Below are 21,416 nucleotides of genomic sequence, written 5' to 3'. Positions count from 1 at the left end.
CGTTAGCGAGTGAATCGACTCCTCTCTCCTCTTTCCGGACGGAAGGAAACCCCGAAAATTTACTTTCACCAACCACCTTCACGTTGGTCTGGTTCGGGTTTTGTCCTCCTCCTCCTCCTCATCTTGTCCTGTCCACAGGGGCCGCGGAAGCCGTGGGGACATTCCCATTGCAGGTTGGGGTTCATATAACCTGGGGAGATGATGCCGACATCGAACAACCGTGGGGACATTGTCCCCCTGTCCGCGGCCACTGCTTGTCCCGCAATGTTCCAGACCGTATGTTCTGTTCTTTCTCGTCTTTTAGGGACATCAAATAATCATCAAATTGAGTGACATTTATTGGCACAAGAGAAAGCATTGCACAATGTCGTGGTGGTGGTGGGACTACTTAACAAATTGAAAATTTTGACAAGTTTTTCTCTTACTTTGTCGGCTTGTGTGGTGGCCGAAGTATTTTTAGAAAGTGTGCATGAGTCAAGGTCATGATGGCGAAATGTTCAACAAGTTTGGTAAATGATGAGATGAAATGATTAAATAGGGACGCTATTAAAAAGGAGAATTTTTAACTGATCATAATTTAATAGGTGCATGTTTTTGTACAGGAATACTTCTTTTTTCATAATAATAAAGTATTTCGATGTCGATAAGTACTCAATTTTGCCGGAAGTAATGTCGATAATACAATGTTAACATCATTTTAAAATTTCATAACCACAAAGTCAAGGTTTGACGTCGATTTTCGAAATATTGAGAATAAAGTATTGTTAAACACCAATTTAGATGAAATTTTGCTGTTTAAGTAAGTTTATTGATTTATTGAGGTGAAAAATTCTAGAAGTATGAAAATTTCCAGCTGTCGATATACACAAGGACTCGATTTTTCCGGAAGTTACAATACACATTAAGAAGATTGCTTTAAAATTTAAAAAAAATTTAGAAATTTTATGGATTCTGAGTCAATCACAAATGCCCTGGCAGCTTTTATAGTCAACTATTTAATAAGCTTGCGTCTCTCTTAAGACAAGATGTTTTTTTCTGTAAACTTGGGTTTCATCATGAGAAAAACTATTCTAAAAAAAACTATTAATTATGGTCGCAAAAGGGATTAAATTATGATCAGTTGTGTAAATGGGACATTGGGACCCTTTTAAAATAGGGAGATGCGAAAAAATGAAATTGCATGGAAATTAATGCATGAACAAAGTAGAAAAGAAATGTAGATGAATGTGTGCACACGTTGTAATTAACTGAAAAAAAACTTGTCAGGTGTGATTTTAATACATTTTTCAACTTCTTCTATACATATTATGAACATTGCAAATTCCTGAGGGAAATAATCTCAAATTTTGTATATATTTACATAGGGTGGAATTATGCAATAATTGAATTGGAATTCCTAGTAAAATGGATCTACTAATTTACATAGTTATTAACTAATTGTAATTTTTTGCTTACGGCGTCTAAACTATTCAATACCACGCACAAATTGAGTTTTTTTATGAAATTTGAGGAATAAAGTCGAAATATTTTATTTATGCATAATTTTTGCAAAATAAAATATTTTTAATAATTTAATAATTTATGTTTTACATAATTTTTGAATTACAAAAGACAACTTCCGGCTAATCTACTTATTTTAGGTGGCTATTAACTAATTGTACTTTTTATCTTTACGGCGTCTAAACTCTTCCTTACGAAGCAGAATTGGAGGTTATTTTAGAAAATTTCTCCACTTTTATGCTAAATATGTAAGTTTAAGTGGCAAGTTTCCGAGAGAAACAATTTCGAATTTTTTTTAGATAACAGTGTGCAATAATTGAGTTACCTATAGGTAACTCAATTATTGCACACTGTTATCAGCACACTGTTATTGCACACTGTTATTGCACACTCAAATCTACTAATTTTCTTGGGTATTAACTAATTGTAACTTTTTTTTGCTAAACTATTTCATACTATGCACTATGCAGAATTTAAATTGGAGTTTTTTGGAAAATGTATCCACTTTTATGCAAAATATGAACATGGCAAGCTCCGGGGAGGAATAATTTCAAATTTGCATATACATAATATTATGAAATAATTAAATTGGAATAAATAGTCCAAAATGATCTACTAATTTACGTTTCTGTTAACTAATTATGATTTTTTTTCTTACGGCGTCTAAACCATACCTGTTCAAAAATTTAGTTTTCATTCAAAAGTCAGTCACGTTGATTTCTGACTGAAGATTTTCATTCACATTCAGTCATTTTTGTTAAAATTCATTTCACTTCATCTGACTTCATTTCTTACTCCATGTATTAAGCATAGGGTGAAAAATGAAATTAGTGAAAAATCCTTTTATTCACAGACATTCACCCGAAATGAAGGATTCTTTCACTCATTTTCATTCAAATCATAAGAAATTCATTTTCATTCACCATCATTCTCTATCATAATCAGTCACATGAATGAAAGCGAACAAGTATGGTCTATGGTAAACTATTCCAAACCACGCAAAATTTGAGGTTTTCCACTTTTGTAACGAGTTTCCGAAAGGAATCTTTTGAAATTTTCTTTATTCATAATTTCTGCAATACTTGAATTGGAAGAAGGCTAATTGATCTACTAGTTTACGTGGGTATTAAATTATTGCAGGTTTTTTTCTTCACGGCGTCTAAACTATTCCATAATCAATCTTCAAGGCGTCTAAACTATCTAAACTATTCCATAATCAAGCACAATTGGGGGTTGAATGAAGATTCTTTTGGAAAATGTCTATGGAAAGTTTCCGAGAGCTATTATCTCAAATTTTTATAGATAATAGGATGCAATAATTGAATTTGAATACATCACCTACTGATCAAGTTGATCTACTAATTTTTATGCATATTAACTAATTGTATTTTCTTTTCTTACGAGGGCTAAATACCAATTGGAGGTTTTATTTTGGAAAGCTTTATGTAAGTTCCCGAGAGGAATAATTTCGAAATTTTATTTACATAATATTTGTAATAATTGAATTACAAAATCCTATCAAATTGATCTACTAATTTACATTGCTGTTAACTAATTATATTTTTTTTCTTATGGCGACTCACTAAACTATTCCATACGAAGAAGGATTGGAGGTTATTTTAGAAAATTTCTCCACTTTTATGCAAAATATGTATATGGCAAATTTCCGAGAGCAATAATCTCGAATTTTTATAAATATAATATTGCACAATAATTTAATTGGAATTGGACAAGTCGTCAAATTAATCTATTAATTTACATGGCTATTAACTAATTGTAATTTTTTCTTACGGCGACTAAACTATTCCATACCACGGCCAATTAGAGGTTTTCTTTAGGGAATTTTTTCCACTTTAGTACATGGCAAGTTTCCGAAAGGAATAATTTCGAAATTTTATTTATTCATAATTTGTGCAATACATGAATTAGTCCAAGTCGTTTGTTGGATCTTCAATTTGCGTAGATTTATTAACCAATTATAATGTTTTTTCTTACGGCGACTAAATAAACCAAGCACAATTGATCTACTAATTTACATTGCTGTTAACTATTATACTGAAAATAATTAAGCGTGATGGAATTTCTGCCCAAAACTCAAAACCACGTGCCCATTTGATTAACATTGCGAGCGGGCTGAAATTCAAATCAAATCCATCACGCTTAATCATTTCCAAATCAATAATTGTAACATTTTCTTACGGCGACTCACTAAACTATTCCATACGAAGCAGGATTGGAGGTTATTTTAGAAAATGTCTCCACTTTTATGCAGAATATGCACATGGGAAGTTTCCGAGAGCAATAATCTCCTCAAATTTTTATATAAATGTTTATTTACAGTGTGTAATAATTGAATTTGAATACGTCATCAAATTGATCCACTAATTTACATCTGTGTTAACTAATTGTAATATTTTCCTACGGCGACTGACTAATCTATTCCATTCAAAATTCAAACCACGCAAAGATGAATTAAACCCATAAAATGCTAAATTGGTCAAGAAAATAAATTCATATTTTTTAATTCAATTTTGTAAGAAAGAAATATTTCCAAAATCGTGTAAAATTATTTTGAAACATCCTCCGCATTATCTTCCGTCGTAATAGATAACATGCCATTTTTGCAAAATTAAACTTATGGACGTAGAAGTTTACGTACGTAGATCTGAAAAAGTTCAAATATGTATGTATTAAACCCATAAAATGCTAAATTGGTCAAGAATGATGAATTTTTATCCAGTTTTGTAAAAAAAAATAATATTTCTCAAATAGTAAAATTGTTTTCAATCATCATCCACATTATGTGTTATGTAAATCAATGAAATATAAAATTAGTCAAGAAATAAAATGATAGTTTTATCCAATTTTGTAAAAAAAAATATTTCCAAAAATATTTAAAATTAAAACCGTCCACCATATTATCTTTTATCATAAAAACAATGCAATTTTTGCCAAATTAAACTTATGGACGTAAAAGTTTTACTGAAAAAGTTTGCATGCTACGAGTACGAAGTGAGAATATGAGAATTGTGGGATCTCATTTTCAAAACAAAAAGTCAAATCACAAAGTTTAGTAACGGGAATTTCGTTATTTTTTTTTGAAAAATTAAAGTTTAATGTTTGAACAATTCTAAAAATTCAATAGGAATGTTATAAGAAATTAAGGATCATCAAGCTATAAAGGTTTACAAATTTATTTATTCTTCATTTACAATTAAACTTAATAGCAATTCACAATTTGAATGTGAAAGTTGAATGAATAACTATTAAAAATTGGACATTTATTTAATTACTGACCTTATTTTTTCTGTTTTAGATCTAGAGAAGGGGGTTATGTTAGAGGGGGATTAATTTACCAATGGGGAAACGCCGACAAAAACCGTTACTCGCGGATCAAGGGATTCTCCACTTGAAAAGTTGTTTTGTCCACCCCTCCGAAGAATCTGGACTTCTGACGACCGTCGGAGGTCAAGAACAACCCCTTGTCCTCGCGTCGGGAAGTTATGGGTATGGAATCCCCCATTCTGTGGCGCAAAAGGCGGTGGACAATGCGCAAAGTAAAGCGGAAGAGGTCGAAGCTGACCCAGACGTTCTTATGGTTCGAGAAATTGTGAGGATAATATAAAATTTAATTAATGATTACCAAAATGGTCGAGTTTTTTGACCCAGTTTCGATAAGTTCCAATTTTTCTGAAGGCTTCTTAAACTTGAGATCTCCTCCTTCAAAAAGTGTCAAAATCTGGAGGGTATATTTTTTTAAATTGGGGACAACCTGCTTAAAATAAATTCCCAGAGCAGAGAAATCACGGTTAAAACTGTGCTAATGTTTACGATTTTGGTGATAAGAAATCAAGTCCTACATTAATTTTTGAAAATTATGGATGAGAGAGACACGATAAACTCTTTATTAACTCCACATTTTCAGAACGGAGGCGTATATTCAGCCTCCGAACTCAGCAAAGACCGCAGTGGGACCGACGCCCCATTAAACGATGAAGAAATTGAAGAAATGACCGTCGGCGAATTGGTGCGATCCATCGGAGGCGCTAAAGACGCCCCATTCCGAAGATGTGACGTTGTCGAAGACCGCAGCGAAGTGGAGCAGAAGAAGGCCGAACAAGATTCCTCAGAACCGGTCGTCATCGAAGAGGATCCTCAAGCCGACGAGTTTTACGCCAGCTTGGGAATTCCTAATCCAAACGAACAACCTGATAAGCCTAAAGAACAAGATAAAGCAGATGAGCAGAAAACTGACGAGAATGACGACAACCAGCAACCCCCAGTCGCTCCCACCCCCACCAATCTCACCAGCGGGGTTCGCGACTTTTATAAAACATTCACGCAATACTATTACAGCAAGGATAGCAATCCGTATAACGATCAAAGGCTCGAATTCGGCTTGCCCATAGCGCTAGATGAAAATTCCAACTCTAATTCCGACCCTGGCGAACAAACCATCATTCAATTGGCACGGATGGCGCAAATTCGTGCCCGACAAGCGCAAGCCGCCGCGGACGCGTTGGACAAGGCGAAAAAGGCGAAAGCCATCAGCACCGTGGTTGTCGGGCCGGGAGAAGTGGTGGAGAATGAGGCCGAAATTTATGACCCGCTCCCCATGGAAGTTGTCCCCTCCAGGGTGGCGGAAGACTTAGGGATAACGGGGGATACAACGTTGGAACAGTATTGGGAATTTGTGAAGGATGATCCGCATGATTTTAATCGATGGATTTATTTGATTCATTATGCAGAGAGTAAAGTACGTGTTTTAATTAATTGTTATTACTTAAAAAGTCTGGTTAGTTAATTGTGCCTCAATTTGTATATTTCCATTTTGACAGAATAACATTGCAACCTGCCGGAAAGTTTATAGCGCGTTCCTTCCCCTGTTTTCGTACTGTTTTGGGTACTGGAAAAGATATTCGGATATGGAGAAACGATTCAATTATTATGGAAGGTAAATAAATAACACCGTTTTTCGCAAAAAGTATTTAATTCTCCTTAATTGTTCCTTAAGTAAATGTGTAAAATGTATTGTCTTCATAAAATAATTACCAATTTTCCAGAGCTCTAACGATCCTAGAACGAGGGCTGGAATTTATCCCACTTTCCGTCGATTTGTGGATCTCATACATCAAACTCTTTGGAGAAGTCAACATTCATGATGCACACTTTAAAGATTTACTTCGAGAGTGAGCAAATTAAATAACAATTAATTAACTAAATGTTCAAATTTGTAATCTATTTAAAAAATTCCTTACACAGCGAATACGAACGTGCCCTCAATACTTGTGGGATGGAGTTTCGAAGCGACGCTTTATGGGAAGATTACCTCAATTTTGAAACGGAAAACAAAAAGTTGCGACTGGTTTTTAACTTGTATGGAAGACTTCTTCAAGTCCCGACCCGACTTTTCAATCGACATTGGGACAAGTAATAAATTAAAGAACATAATGTTAATTAACCATTAGTTAGTAATTTGCTAATTAATTTTAACTACTCAAAACAGCTTCCAAGTTTTAGTGCGTGACCATCATCCTCGCGATTTTCTTATGAAAGATCAATTCGAACATCTTCGCAAAAAAGGATGCAAGTTACTCGAGTATAAGTACAAAGAGGAACCAGAATATGAACCTGGTGAAATTAGAAAACCGTCCAAACCAGAGGACCGACTTATGGATTATGTCAAGACTAAAATTTTAGACAAAATGACTAAAGTCCACGCCAAATGTGAAGAGGAAGCCGATAAGCGATGGGTTTTTGAAGACAGGGTACGAAATCCGGTTTTATGCTGAAAATTAACGTAGGACTCGGTGACTCACCGCCACAATTGTCAAAATTAATACATTTTTAATCATTTCTCCGCTCTGGGAATTTATTTTAAAATTCTGGATGACAAATATGTTGAGCAGGTCGTTGCCAATTTTATAAAGATAAATAAGACATACTCCAGATTTTGACACTTTTTGAAGGAGGAGATCTCAAGCTTATAAAGCCTTTAGAAAAATTGGAGCTCGTCGAAACTAGCTTAAAAACTCGCCGTCATTCTATTAATCAACTTACTGACTACAAATTTGTCGTCCAGAATTTTAAAATAAATTCCCAGAGCAGAGAAATGATTGAAAAATAGTTGATTTTAACGATTTTGGCAGTCATCGAGTCATACGTTAACTGGTTAACTCATGCATTTTATCTCATTTAAAATTTGACGATAACTCGAATTTAATCCTAATTAATTTGACTCAAATATTTATACCAGATTCGACGCCCTTACTTCCACACTAAACCCTTGGACAAATACCAACTCCGCAACTGGGAAGAATATCTCAACTTTGAAATCCACGAAGCAAATCACGACAGGATAGTGTTACTATTTGAACGCTGTGTCATATCGTGCGCTCTGTATGAAAACTTTTGGTGTAAATATGCCCACTATTTGGAGCACTATCACAAAAAGCGGCCCAACAGCAATGCTGACTTATCCATTCATTTTCTCCGAAACCAGGAAAACCTAGAAATCGGGTCCAAACAAGAAACCGAAGAAGAAGAACACCGAATTGACGACGTTCGCGGCACGATTAGTGAAATAATTTCCAAAATCGAGCAACAAGAAGAGGCAGAAAAGTTAGAAATTTACTCGACAGTGAAACACCTCGTGAACTCGGTAGCTTTAGAGGAACTTAAACAAGACCACTCCGTTTTTAAAGTGTTGACTCCTGTGATAACGCAAGTGGTTGGTGCAAATACGGACGATTTGTCGAAAATATCCGACCGATTCTTCGACCTGGCGCAGTGCTATGGGGAAAAGGTTACCAGCGTGGGCTACATTGCGGCCACGGAAGAACTTCGAACTGAACTTGTGTCTCCAAAGTTGATTGGCGTTACGGGCACGTTCGTGTCAATGATAGCGCCAGTCAAATCTGGAGAACAAGATCTCGATCTTAACAACGATACTTCAACTCCAGGTTTTACAACGCTTCTCAGTGTTCCAGAGTTTCCTCCAGCGAAATATGTGAGACAATAAAAATTCCTTAAAAATTGTGGATCATTTTTTAAATAAATTTTGGCCTCTCCCAGGTTTGGCAAGAAGCTGTGCGTGATGTTTACAAACGTGCCTGTATTGTCCACTGCCCTAAAAAACCTGCAATTCGTTTGCAGTGGGCAGCTTTTGAGGAAGAATTGGGTAAGCTGGATGGTGGTCGTCAGACCAGTTTATCGTAGGGCTCAATGACTCATCGGCAAAATCGTCAAAATTAACACCTTTTTAATCGTTTCTCCGATCTGGGAATTTATTTTAAAATTCTGGACCACGGATTTTTAGAGCAGGTCGTTCCCAATTTAAAAAACCTACAGTGCAGACTCCATATAGCCCGAGTCAGGGGCATAGTCCCTGACTCAATAAGTCAGAGCCCGCTTCTAATTTTTTTTCCGAATTGACCGACATAATATCACCAACTTCCGCGTTGTGGATGGTTAAAAGTTTATTAGATAGTTTCTACCATTTGGTACCAAATTTTTGAATTAGTTACAAATCATGTGCCTTGACCACCATGACCAGTGGGCTTCTTTAACATCCTGAAGTTCTAAGCTGTATGCATGTGCTACCCAGCAGTGGTTTTCACTTTTTCAGCCTCCATATCAAATTTCAGCTCAATATAACGATTTTTAAAAATCAGTATGGGTCACCCCATAGGGTCACTCTGGTTGCACTTTGCTCACTTTTAACTTCATATTCTTTAATTAGAAGCCATTAAGTATAATTGTGCCGGATTTCAACTTTTTAAAGCAATTTCTAAAAATCGGTATGGATCACCCCATAGGGTCGCTCCAGATAAAAATTTTACCAATATCATCTCATATTCTTTCATTAAAACCCATAAGCAACCTCTCCACCAAATTTCAGTTGGATATGATGGTTTTGAAAAATCGGTATGGGTCACCCGATAGGGTCACTCAAGATGAAAATTTTTCCAACTGGAAGTCATTTTTATCTATTAGGAGCCATTAGCAACCTCTGTACCAAATTTCAGCTCTCTACAACAATTTTGAAATTTTGGTACATAGTACCCCACCCACTCCGATGACCCCCACCGGTCAACCACTGGACCGATCACGCCCATCTTCGAACTCGTTTCCTAACTTTGTCCAATATGTGTATGGTAAAAATTTCAGGTCAATCGGTTCAGCCGTTTTGGCTCTATCGTGCCGGACAGACAGACGGACGGACATGACGGTTCCATAAGCCCTGACTCGGGCTAAAAATGTACACTCCAAATTTTGACACTATTTGAAGGTGGATATTTCAAGTTTAAGAAGCCTCCAGAAAAATTGAAGCTCGTCGAAACTGGCTTAAAAACCTTACCCCCATTCCATTAAGCAACTCACTAACTACAAATATGTCGTTCGGAATTTTAAATTATTAAAAATGTGTTGATTTTGACGATTTTGACGATTTTGGTGATTAGTCATCGAATCCTACGTTAAAACCGTTTTTCTTGTATCGTTTAAATTAGAAAAATTCAAGGTACGGTAAAATTTGATATAAAAAGCGCCCAATTATTTATGTGAGGACGTCAATCATTGCGCGGATTGTTAATTAGATAATTAATTATGCATATATCTTTAGGGGTATGTAAATGAAGGTTAATTATGCAATTGTGTTTTACCCTTCTTTGATTAACGTGACACCATTCAGGCAATGTTAGGCAAGCTTTGGAACTGCTAAATCATGTAGAGGAATGGTTTCCTAATCATTTGGAAGCAAAATTGTTCACTCTGGAAGTTGAACGACGTTCCAAGAAGCATCCCGAGGTTTGCAAACGGTACGAAAAATATCTCTCCGCTGCGGCGAAAAGCAAGCACGAGTTTTCCATGTTCAGCATGAAGTATGCCAGATTTCTTCACAAGGTAATCATATCAAATTAATTAATTGACATTAACTCATGAAGTAATTAATTAAATCAAATATTTTACACTCACAGGAAATGAAATTGCCAGACAAAGCGCTTAGAATTTTGAGAAATGCGATAAAAAAAGATCGCGGAAATCCTCGCATATATTCGTACGTATATGAAATCTGCTATGAAAAGTACCCCGACGACAAGAAGGCCGCCCTCGCCGCGCTGGAACTTGCCATCGCGTGCAAAGAGTTTTCGGACGACCAGAAGCTCATTTTCTTGAAGAAAAAGTTGTTATTTTTGCAAGAACATGGAGAAATACGAAGGTGACAATACAATTAACATAAAAATCTCCCAGCGTATGCGATCCGATTTTGAGCAAATTAGCTTCAATCGATCATAAATTTAATTAAAATTAATGTGAAATTACCAGAAGACCCGGTCTCCAAATGGACACGTTTGGCAGAGATATTTGCATTCGAAGAAGACAAAACGCACAGTAAATTTGGAAAATGTTAAAATTTGTCGATTTTAGGAAGCGTTTTCTCCTCTTCGGATGCAAATATCTCTGCCAAACGTGCCCATTGGGAGATCCCGTCTTTCGCGAGTTTCATACTAATTAAATTTGTGGTCTATTGACCCTAATTTGGTCAAAATCTTAGAGTAAGTGTTGCGGATTTTTCAATTTCAACTGTACATGCACACAGATATTTGGACACTCTCCAACAAGTAATTCAACTCCAAGAAGTCGTCAGAAAACGAGAGACTGAAGAAATGCGGAGGAAAGAGGAGGAAATGAGGTTACGAATTGGATCCGTAAATCCGCACATGTCCCGATTCCCTGTCCCAGAATGGGTCCCCGCTAACGAGACTCAAACCCCCATCCCGATCGAATTCGAACCCGTCGTGGACACCATAGTTGATCAACCTCCTCTTCCAGTTGAGGAGATGAATTCTGAAGATCCAGGAACCTTTAAAAAAGTTGCGCCTCCGGAAGAACTCAATCTTAGCAGCTACGGATATTCCTCGAAGCACCCCGACTACAAATTGGCGGAGTACATGGCGCAAAAGGAGTACGAACAGTTGGAGTCGAAAGGTTACCCGGAGGAAATTAAGGATAAGGATGATGGAAAGTCGAGGAAGAGGAAAGCAGAATCGGAAGAGATTGGTCCACTTTATATCGTACAACCCAAAAGCGCTACGATGTATACGAGCGTGCCAGTTGCAAGCGCCACTAGTATTCCGGGGGTTAAGGGGCCTGAAATAATTGAGCTTGAGGTAGCTAGCTAACTAACTATAATACTTCGGTTAGAATGGAGGTCTCCCATCGTATGCTGTCCAATTTGGGGCAAACTGGTGTTAATCACAAATTGAATTAGGATGAAATTTGCGTCAGATCTCACAATGGGCACGTTTTTGCAGAGATAGTTGCATCCGAAGAGGAGAAAACGCGCAGTAAATTTGCAAAGTGTAAAGTTTGTCTTTAGGGTGCGTTTTCTCCTCTTCGGATGCAAATATCTCTGCAAAACGTTCCCATTGGGAAACAAGTCAAGTAATCCTTTATTAATATGTCCACCAATCCTTTTTCTAATTCATGACACAATTGGTATGATTTACGAAGCAACTAAACCTAAATGTATATAACTATTATACACACATCTTAAGAGATCGTTTCTTTTTGCAAATTGCATACTAATTTTTGTGATTGATTGACACTAATTTGCTCAAAATTGGAGAGGATACGTCGAGTGTTAGTGGAATTTTTACTAATAAACCGCTATTTCTCATGCAGGCACCTCAACGCCTATCCGCCGTCACAGTTCCGAGCACGTCTCCCTGCATCAACGTCCCCGACTGGTTTATCAAAGAGGGCGGAGAATTGTGCCTTAGTGAAACGAAAGCTGGTTTTTCTGTGCTTCGCTATTGGCCACATTTCCTCAAAGATTTGGGACAACAGGCAAATTATTACTTTTATTTATCAGAATTAGTTATTTATCATGCTCAATTTTTTAATTGTATTTCGAACTCTTGTTTTTTCTTTAAATAGAAAATGTTCAAGTCTGTCCGTCGTTCCGTCAAGTGGCATCAGAAGCAGCGCGTCGTTTGGGGGCAGTGGCGTTACGTGCCGCGTTTGCTGTCCTGGCTCGGTCCCTGCGAGTGGGCTGATAGAGGATTGGAATTCAAAAAGAATGAAGACTGGCCTCCCGAGATTTTAGATTTGCTTCATAGGCATGGCGTTCATTAGTTAATTAATTATGCATTAATTATTGGTTAGTAATGTGACGTTTTATTCTTTACTTTAGAATTAACCAAATCACTCAGCATGAATTTAACTCTTGTTTTCTCAACTTGTATCGAACGGGACATGATTCGCATCCATGGCATGGCGATATCCATCCAGCGTACGGGGCGAATCCTCCAGTGGCTACGATTTCCTTGGGTAATACCGAAAATTCTAAATATTACTCAAGTTGATTTCCATAATGTGTAAATTATTGGATAAAATTGCAAGCTATTATGATGGAGCTAATTAATTATTTAACTATGTTTGGACGGTACTATTTGAGGAGATTTTTACTTGATTTTATTGATGATTACGAGCTTTTGACCGCTTATGCTTGATAATAATTATAATTAATTAATTTCAGGCTCGTTACGATTGTTTGAAATGAAAAGGCGTGGAGTTCAACACAATTTCATCCGGTTTCCGTTATTCCCTGGCAGTTTGCTCATTATGGAAGGAGCTTGTCAAATAGACTGGTCTCATCAAGTAATGTTTTTTATAATGTAAACTATTTTGTAGATATTTCATTCATCAAATCATTTATTCGTTTTAGATTCCAAAAGACCCCAAAGTTGAAGGAGAACGGATAAGTTTAGTCTTTCGAGTCATGCATGCAATCGAACCTATCGAAAAACATAAACCCGATGACAAGCAAAACAATGACGAACCAGAAGAAATGGATACTTCTGAAGAAATAAAAGTTATCGAACCTGCCGACAAAAGCGATTCTACCACCAACGATAAGTCAGACTCGCCAAAGAAGAAGGAAAATATTAGTAAAAGTCCCAAAAAAGACAAGAAAGAAGTCATTGTTGAAAAGTCAAAGACAAAGAACGGTACAAATTCTGAAAAGCTGAAGGATGATGTTCCTGCCCCAGAGAAGGATAAGTCTCCAGAAGTCATTGTCGTAGAAGACGACCCGCCTCAAGCTAATGGTCAAAAGAATAAGATAATTTTTCACAACCGTAAATAATAAGTGATGGTATGATGATAAACCCCCGTTAATAATTAATTAAATTGTAATATTTATTATAAATTTCCTATAATCGAAGCATGGTTGTAACGGTTTATATTGTTTTTCAAAAAAGCGATTACAATTAAGTAACGACTACAATTAATTAAAATAAGATTCTAAATTTTTAAGTAATTTGTTTCCACCATGAAAATAGCTAATCCTCTGCAAAATTGAAATCGATTCAATGCATGCACTCATGAACATGAAAGTATTAACAATTTATGCTTAATTATGCAAATATTTTCTGCTACAATTCTCCTCCAAATTATTCGCTACAAAATCTTGCCAAAAAATGTGCAAATTTTGCAAATTTTTAGCACTATGCGCATCCATGTACATGAAAGTAGGTACATAACCCCCAACTCGCTCCAACTTTCAGATAGAAACCAACCACCACCACACCACCTCTAAAAATAAAAAACGGATACATTTTCATTTTCCAACATCAACCAGGTAAAAATTTAATTTCAAGTTATATAATTGCCAAATTCTTGCATCCATTCTGCGAGCCTAAGCCGAACCGCGTTCTTATCAAGAAAAGTGATAAAAAACTAATCAATCGTGACGTAATTCGTGGAATTGTCGGTGACGTTGACTTTCGTCTTGCCGTGTGGCAATTTAGTCACTTGTTGAAGAGAGAGGGTAGCTGCATAGTGTCGGCAGCTGGATCGTTGTCAAACGTTAAAAAAAGTATTGGAACGTTTCGGTTTATAATTGTCAAAGTTGAATAATTAAGTATCGAAGGAAGAACAAGTTTTAGTTTGAGCAACAGTTTATTAGGAAAAGGAGAAGTGAAAGGATAGAATTTAATTGGCTCAAAATAATTTAACGGTTTTTATTTTTTATAAATTTCTGTAAAAAGAAAGCAACTGATAAATTCTAAATCGATGGCGTCAACAGAATCCAGTAGTAAAAGCGCGAGTAGTAGAGGTCTTCGAAACGGAAGTGGTCGTGGAGGAGGTAGTGGTGGAAATACTACGAGAAGTGATCGCGGAGAAAATAGAGGCGATCGTGACCGCGGAGAAACAAGGGGCGATCGCGGCGAAACCAGAGGCGATCGTGACCGCGGAGAAACAAGGGGCGATCGCGGCGAAACCAGAGGCGATCGTGACCGCGGAGAAACAAGGGGCGATCGCGGCGAAACCAGAGGCGATCGTGACCGCGGAGAAACAAGGGGCGATCGCGGCGAAACCAGAGGCGATCGCGACCGCGGAGAAACTAGAAGTCGAGGAAACAAGGATTCGTACGAACCTCGCCGCGGAGGCAGAGGTCAACAACACGATGAAGGAAGTGACCGTGACCATCATTACGTTGGTCAACATCAGAACGAAGGACGACGTGGATCTCGACAACAATCCGCCCGTGAAGAACGTGACGGCGGATCTTCACATTATCAATCCGACAATCGCCGCGATCGTGACGACGGATCTTATTACGACAGCAGACGTGGTCCTGAAAGAGGAATTAGGGTCCAACCCCCTCCCCGCATGCGAAATAAAGTCCCACCCCATCCCGCCGCCCTGGTCGCGGCGGCCGCTGCGGGAAAAATTGAACCAAATTATGAAGAACACAGCGACAAGAATTGCATCGTTTGTTACAAAGAAGTCAAATATTATTCCGTAGGAGCTTGCAATCATTCCGTTTGTTACGAGTGTTCGGGACGAATGAGGGTTTTAATGGAGCAGAATGAATGCCCCATTTGTCGACAGACGTTAGAAATTGTGAGCCACCGATAAATAATTAAATACGATTCATTAAAAATTTGCATTAATTAATTTGGTAAATTTGATTTTTTTAGGTGATCTTCACAAAAGGTCTGAAACCATTTAAAGAGTTGAAAGATCGGCTCCGTATGTTCATCCTGCTCCCGCAATGGGGCCTCTATTTGGAGGGGGAAGACGTCAACCGCGATTTTGAACAGTTACTCGAACATCGCTGCCCCTATTGTCACGAGGAGGCGGATACGTTCCCCACTTTTAAAGACCTCAAACGCCACGTGCAACGGGACCATGAAATGTATTCGTGCGACTTGTGCTCAGATAATATCAAGGTAGAAAAGAATATCAAAATAGCTAGTGATTGGCCCAATAACAAGTTAATTAACTAACTAACAATGGAGGTCTCGCAGGATATTCTCTCCGATTTGGACAAATTAGTGTCAATCGATCACAAATTTAATTAGTATGAAATTTGCAGAAGATATGGGAACGTTTGGCAGAGAGTTTGCATCCCCAAGAGGAGAAAACGCCCAGTCAAGTTGGCAAATCTTACACTTTCCAAATATCTTGCGCATTTTTTCCTCTTCGGATGCAAATATCTCGGCCAAACGTACCCATTAGGAATTGGGAGATCGTGCCTTTTGTAATTTCATGCTAATTAAAGTTGTAATCGGTTGACACTTGTTTGCTCAAAATTCTAAGAAGTAATTCTTGTCTCTGCAGCTTTTCTCAAGAGAACGCTGCTTCTATACACGGCAAGAACTCGCCACACATAAGCGGAAAGGGGACCGGAACGATAAGTCGCACCGGGGTCATCCCCTCTGTGAATTCTGTGATCGCCGGTAAAATTTTATTACATTTCCAATACAATGTTTGTTAACTTCAGGAATAAGAAACCATTGCTAATTTTCAGCTACTTTGACCACGACGAGTTGTACAAGCATTTACGCAAGGACCATTATTTCTGTCACTTTTGCGACGCCGACGGATTTAATCATTATTACAATACTTACGACGATCTACGCCTCCACTTTAGAAAGGAGCATTTTCTCTGCGAGGAGGAAAATTGCAAGGAGGAAAAATTTACGTCCGTGTTCCGAACGGAGATTGATATGAAGGGTACTAAAATTTGGAAGGGTTTTGAAACTAGAAGTTTTGTTAGTCTTGATTGTAACAATTTTATATACTTTTTGAACAGCCCATTTGACCGCTGTTCATAGCAGACTGCTCGGAAAACATGGGACAAAGCAGGCACGCATGATCGATCTCGAGTTTAACATCAAGTCGGATGAGGATCGCAGGTCGAGAAGGTTTAACGGGGAAGGATTCGTGGGACGGGGTGGAGGTCGACGGTATGTATTCAGCTACAAGTTGCTGACATAGGACTTGATGATGCATCGTCAAAGTCAGCACATTTTTAATCATTTCACCGCTCTGGGAATTTATTTTAAAATTTGTAGAGCAGGTTGTTACCCTTTTTAGAAAAATATACACTCCAGATTTTGATAAATTTTGAAGGAAGAGATATCAAGTTTAGGAGGCCTTCAGAAAGATTGCAATGTATCTAAACGGGCTTAAAAACTCACCGCTATTCTATTGATCAATTTACTGACTGCAAATTTGATGTGTAAAATTTTAAAATAATTCCCGGAGATGAGAAATAATTAAAAATGCGTTGATTTTAACGATAAGTCATGGAGTCCCACCTTAATGCAGAGGTTTTTGCAAATAATTATTATTATTCTATGCAGAGAACGTGGTGGTGATCACGGCGAAGAAGAAATTGATGACGTACCTCGACCCGTTTTCGAACCGCCACTCCATCCCCAACCAAAGGTAGATTCGGTCGCCGATTTTCCCATGCTGGAGGGTGCCGCGGCGGCTCGAGTTCTTCTCCCCGTGACGAACGGAAGTAGTCACGCAAATTCTTCAATTGCTCAAAAGGTTGCCCTTTCTTCGGGAAGAAATGTAATAAATAAACAATCCGGTAGCGGAGGGGGAGGTCCAAAGTGGAACGCTAAAAGTCGACAGGACGAAGAATTCCCAGCATTGGGACTAAACGATCAAGTAGTTCAACCATCGTCTCGGTGAGTTCGTTGACGATTCATGGTCAGTTTGGCGAAAGTCGGGGAAAATAAATTTTTGCCAATGTGGTAAAAAACAAATATCGCGAAAGAGCCACATGACGAAATTAATGTCATATTTGGCGATAATGGGTAACTCTTAAAATTACATTTGGCGAAATACAAATTTCAAGCTTATTCGTGTCAAATCATGTATAATTAAGATAACAACTTATTAATATTATTAGATAATTGATCATTCAAATCCAACAAAATGAAGACTTAAAAGTCCGGAGCGCTTATTAAATGCGGATGTGAGATGGATCTTCGCGAAATACTTTTTCACATAATCCACATTTTAACCAATTGTAACATTATTTTCGCAAAAAGTTACTCTAAAAACATTCCACCTAAAGTATTGTAAACTGAGGAGGGGAGGTTGTGTACTATCAACTCCCGGATCTCGATGCCCTTTGAATATATTGTAGTGTCCCATGAATGTACAAGAACCCTGAAGTGGTTTGATTCCATGGCCACATTTGCGCCCGCCACACCCACTCAAAGGTGCCCAAAAATCGCTTTCACTCCAGCTTTCACTCATTCAAAAACACGTCAAAAATCCAATTTTACTCCGATTTTCAAATTTCTTCCACCACTATACTCCCAGATATTTGCTTTCTAATTTCCATCATCCAAATCAACTTTTTTTATGATTATTTCGCAGGCATAATTTGCTTTGTTGATTACTACAACAATGCTCTTTCAGAATTTTAAATTTTAAAAATACTAAACATTTCAAAAAGTTGAGCTGGATGTTGGAAATAAGAAAACAACTATCTGGGAGTATAATGGTGAAAGAAATTTCGAAATCGGAGTAAAATTGGATTTTTGACGTGTTTTTGAATGAGTGAAAGCTGGAGTGAAAGCGATTTTTTAGCACCTTTGAGTGGGTGTGGCGGACGCAAATGTGGCCATGGAATCAAACCACTTCAGGGTTCTTGTAAATTCATGGGACACTACAACATATTCAAAGGGCATCGAGATCCGGGAGTTGATAGTACACAACCTCCCCTCCTGAGTGAATTTCCATTTCGCCAAATGTGATTATTTTATGGCAAAACTTATTCACTAAACTGGTTTTCACAAAACTGACCATCTTCCATATCGACAACTCGAAAATAACAAATATTTCAAATTTCTCTAGCCAATTCGTCACCACTACCGCGTCCACCGTGATCTCCACCAAGAAACCAACCCCACCCGTCGACACCCAACCCGCCAAACGGAACGGGTTTGCCCGTCCCACCACACTGTCCTCCGCCCTCGAAGAATTCCCCTCCCTTGGGAATCCCACCTCCTCCGCCAATGGCACTGCCTGGGCTGGCTCCGGCGTAAAAATGAAAAAGGGCAAGCAAACCCCTCGCACCCTTAAAGTTGCGGCACCCCCGCTCGAGCGGAAAATCGAGGTCGACCCCTACGACTCATTTCAATTCGTTCCTTTAAGCGTCTCTCGCGCCAGGAAGGTTAATAAATTTTTCCCGTATATTTCTAAATCCGATACGTGAGTCCGTTTTTATTAGTTATTTCTTCCCATGTTTTTAGGACTCTCTCAGCAAAAAGTACGAATGTATCATTGCCAACGACGAGAATGACGACATGCCCCCATTAACGACGGAAAAGAAGAAGAAAAACAAGACCACCTCGTCCTCCAATGAGTATCCTTCGTCTCCGAAAGAAAAAGCGAAAGCTGTCGCGGCCCTGTTTAATGGGAAATCTCCAGAAAATAAAGACGGTGCTAGTAGCAGTAGCAGCAAAACCCCCACCAAACCGACCAACGACGACTTCCCGTCGCTCGAACCGGTCAAAAAATCCACCCAGTTTTTATCCACCTGTAAAAAATCGCCCTCTCCTTCTTCCCCTCGACCAAACAAGATCGCACCTCCGCCCGGATTTGGAAACGCGACGCCAAAATCTGGCACGACCGATTTGTTCGATCTCTCCTTCCTCACGGCCGCGTCGAATAATAAAAATCACAATAATAACAACATATCGGAGGACTTGGAGTTGTTGAAGGCGAAGGCGGGCGCGGTAGGAAAGTTGTACAGTCAACCGCCCGAATTTACGAGGAGGAACGGGCGCCTCTTGGAAGCCATAAAAAGTTCCCTTAATCGGGATGAGAGTTCCTTTGAGATGTTCAAAAGTGTGAGTAATCAGTATCGGAGGGGAGAACTGGAGTCGAAAGAGTATTACGAGCTGTGTCAAGACCTTTTTGGAGTGACGGATTTTCGCGTCATATTTCCCGAGCTGGTCGCCCTCCTGCCGGAAATTGAGAAGCAGCAGGTATATAGATAAAGCATATGTGAAGGGTGGATATCTGTGCAAATCTGCAACAATCGTTACAAATTTGAATTAGTTATTCTCGGAGGGGGGATATGTATTTATAAAAAATCCTTGAAATATGCATTTAAAATTGACGAAAAAACGCCAAAGTATTTACAAAATATGTTTCAAAAAACATAAAGATGAGAATTTTTCAAAATTCTGTTTGTATTTTTGAATATAATGCTCTGAGTTTTTTGTGGTCGAATTTCTTTGCAAGGAAATTGGGCGCTGAAATATTCACGAAGTTTACGTATTTTTGAAAAAATGTCGAAAAGATTTACGTATTTTTCAAATAATAGCGAAAATATGCATATGTCTCAAAAGAAAACCCAGAAACATGTAACAATATGTAAAACTATTTCGAATTTTTTGCGATCTATACGAGTTAGGAAACACACCCACAAAGTTTGACCGCCGGTCGTCATCAACTGAAAAAGTTGAAAATATTTACATATCTGCCCTTTGATTATAATCTGTCATGAATGTATATGCTAAATAAGATATTTATTCTGTTTTTCAGGAGCTTTTGGCCTCGCATCGCCGCTCGGGTGGAATAATGAAAGACTTATCCTCTTGCCATGAATGTTTCCAAGTTATCAAAGCTGGCGATATGGCGGCCCATATTCAATCTCATTCTGCTGCGGAAGTCTTCCCTGCCTTGTAAAATTTAAAAAAAGAGGAAGAAACAACTAATAAAATACAACGGACTCAAATAATTCGGATTTAGAAATACACGGGAAAAAAACTTATTAAATAAATAATACTTATTGAAAATTTTATGTATTGATGGTGGATCAATAGAGGGAATTATCGAAACTAAAAAACTATGTACGGTTTTAAAATTTCTGTAACTTTCTTCGGTTAAAATTTGCGGAGAAAATATGGAAAATATTTAGAAGAGGACACTCAAGCATGATTTAACGTTCAGCTCCGGAAATTTTGACCAAAATCACTCGAGAGAAAGCGTAAATTACGGAAATTTTAAAAGCGTAGTTTTGATAATTGCCTAATTAACAATTATAAAATATGTAGTATGTAATTAATTCGATAATTGCCCAAATAATATGAACAGTCAACAGTAGATTTACGATTTTAGTATGTACTTGCTATACATAAAGTCTAACTGTGATTTTTACCGTATTATTACTGGAGCTATGTATGTATCTATGAATCGACATATACGCAAATATTTAAATGTGGCAGGATTAATCTAATCGCTTTAATTAATAATCGTCATAATTATAATTATATATGTTGACCATTGATATTATCGTTCCTCCAAGTTGGATCCTTACATATTTCACGGTCTCATCTCCGAATTGACGACTCAAAATATCAAATTTAGTATATGTACTGTAGCTAAATAGTTGATAAGAATTTAGTGAAATTGGTAGTAAAAAATACTCGGGAGAAAGTTATATTTGAAAAAAATCGACTTTATTGGAAAAATTTGAAATAAATGGATCAGTTCCAAACCAAATTATGAATGGAAATCTAATTTTTCTCAGAAATGCATAACTTGTGGTCAATTTTTGAGTTTGTTGTTCATTTTATGCACAA

General features: G+C 37.7%; 2 protein-coding genes across 5 annotated transcripts; both read left to right on the top strand.

Moving 5' to 3' along the window:
* Positions 1–4,528: 4,528 nt before the first annotated feature.
* LOC110861311 lies at positions 4,529–13,825 on the top strand. Its single transcript, XM_022110416.2, has 17 exons — positions 4,529–4,683; positions 4,817–5,110; positions 5,426–6,256; positions 6,339–6,454; positions 6,564–6,689; positions 6,763–6,930; positions 7,007–7,268; positions 7,757–8,509; positions 8,575–8,680; positions 10,193–10,404; positions 10,479–10,720; positions 11,102–11,672; positions 12,187–12,351; positions 12,442–12,623; positions 12,698–12,834; positions 13,043–13,164; positions 13,232–13,825. Exons 2-17 carry the CDS (start codon positions 4,859–4,861, stop codon positions 13,649–13,651), a joined length of 4,665 nt encoding a protein of 1,554 aa, XP_021966108.2. The 5' UTR covers positions 4,529–4,683; positions 4,817–4,858; the 3' UTR covers positions 13,652–13,825.
* A 235-nt stretch (positions 13,826–14,060) lies between these two features.
* LOC110861332 (E3 ubiquitin-protein ligase ZNF598) lies at positions 14,061–21,343 on the top strand. 4 transcript variants are annotated; one of them, XM_035844607.1, is made up of 10 exons: positions 14,061–14,698; positions 14,795–15,414; positions 15,492–15,743; positions 16,135–16,253; positions 16,325–16,530; positions 16,610–16,763; positions 17,163–17,498; positions 18,679–18,997; positions 19,077–19,814; positions 20,377–21,343. In XM_035844607.1, exons 1-10 carry the CDS (start codon positions 14,581–14,583, stop codon positions 20,518–20,520), a joined length of 3,006 nt encoding a protein of 1,001 aa, XP_035700500.1. In that variant the 5' UTR covers positions 14,061–14,580; the 3' UTR covers positions 20,521–21,343. The 4 variants fall into 4 exon arrangements, with proteins under 4 accessions (XP_035700500.1, XP_035700498.1, XP_035700499.1 ...); XM_035844605.1 differs by having other exon boundaries at positions 14,747–15,414; XM_035844606.1 differs by having other exon boundaries at positions 14,061–14,794; positions 14,891–15,414.
* The last annotated feature ends 73 nt before the right edge of the window (positions 21,344–21,416 follow it).

This window comes from Folsomia candida, unplaced genomic scaffold (assembly GCF_002217175.1).
Source record: "Folsomia candida strain VU population unplaced genomic scaffold, ASM221717v1 Fcan01_Sc040, whole genome shotgun sequence".
Taxonomy (NCBI): domain Eukaryota; kingdom Metazoa; phylum Arthropoda; class Collembola; order Entomobryomorpha; family Isotomidae; genus Folsomia; species Folsomia candida.
Note: the sequence above shows the minus strand (reverse complement) of the source record. Positions and strands in the feature narration are given on the sequence as shown.

Bases quoted from the DNA above. Each gene is read 5' to 3' on its own strand.
- LOC110861311 (XM_022110416.2), top strand. From the start codon at position 4,859: ATGGGGAAACGCCGACAAAAACCGTTACTCGCGGATCAAGGGATTCTC. The intron at 10,721-11,101 runs GTGACAATACAA...ACATGCACACAG, and splicing joins GAACATGGAGAAATACGAAG to ATATTTGGACACTCTCCAAC. The intron at 11,673-12,186 runs GTAGCTAGCTAA...TTTCTCATGCAG, and splicing joins CTGAAATAATTGAGCTTGAG to GCACCTCAACGCCTATCCGC.
- LOC110861332 (XM_022110439.2), top strand. From the start codon at position 14,581: ATGGCGTCAACAGAATCCAGTAGTAAAAGCGCGAGTAGTAGAGGTCTT. The intron at 16,531-16,609 runs GTACTAAAATTT...CTTTTTGAACAG, and splicing joins AACGGAGATTGATATGAAGG to CCCATTTGACCGCTGTTCAT. The intron at 16,764-17,162 runs GTATGTATTCAG...TATTCTATGCAG, and splicing joins GGACGGGGTGGAGGTCGACG to AGAACGTGGTGGTGATCACG.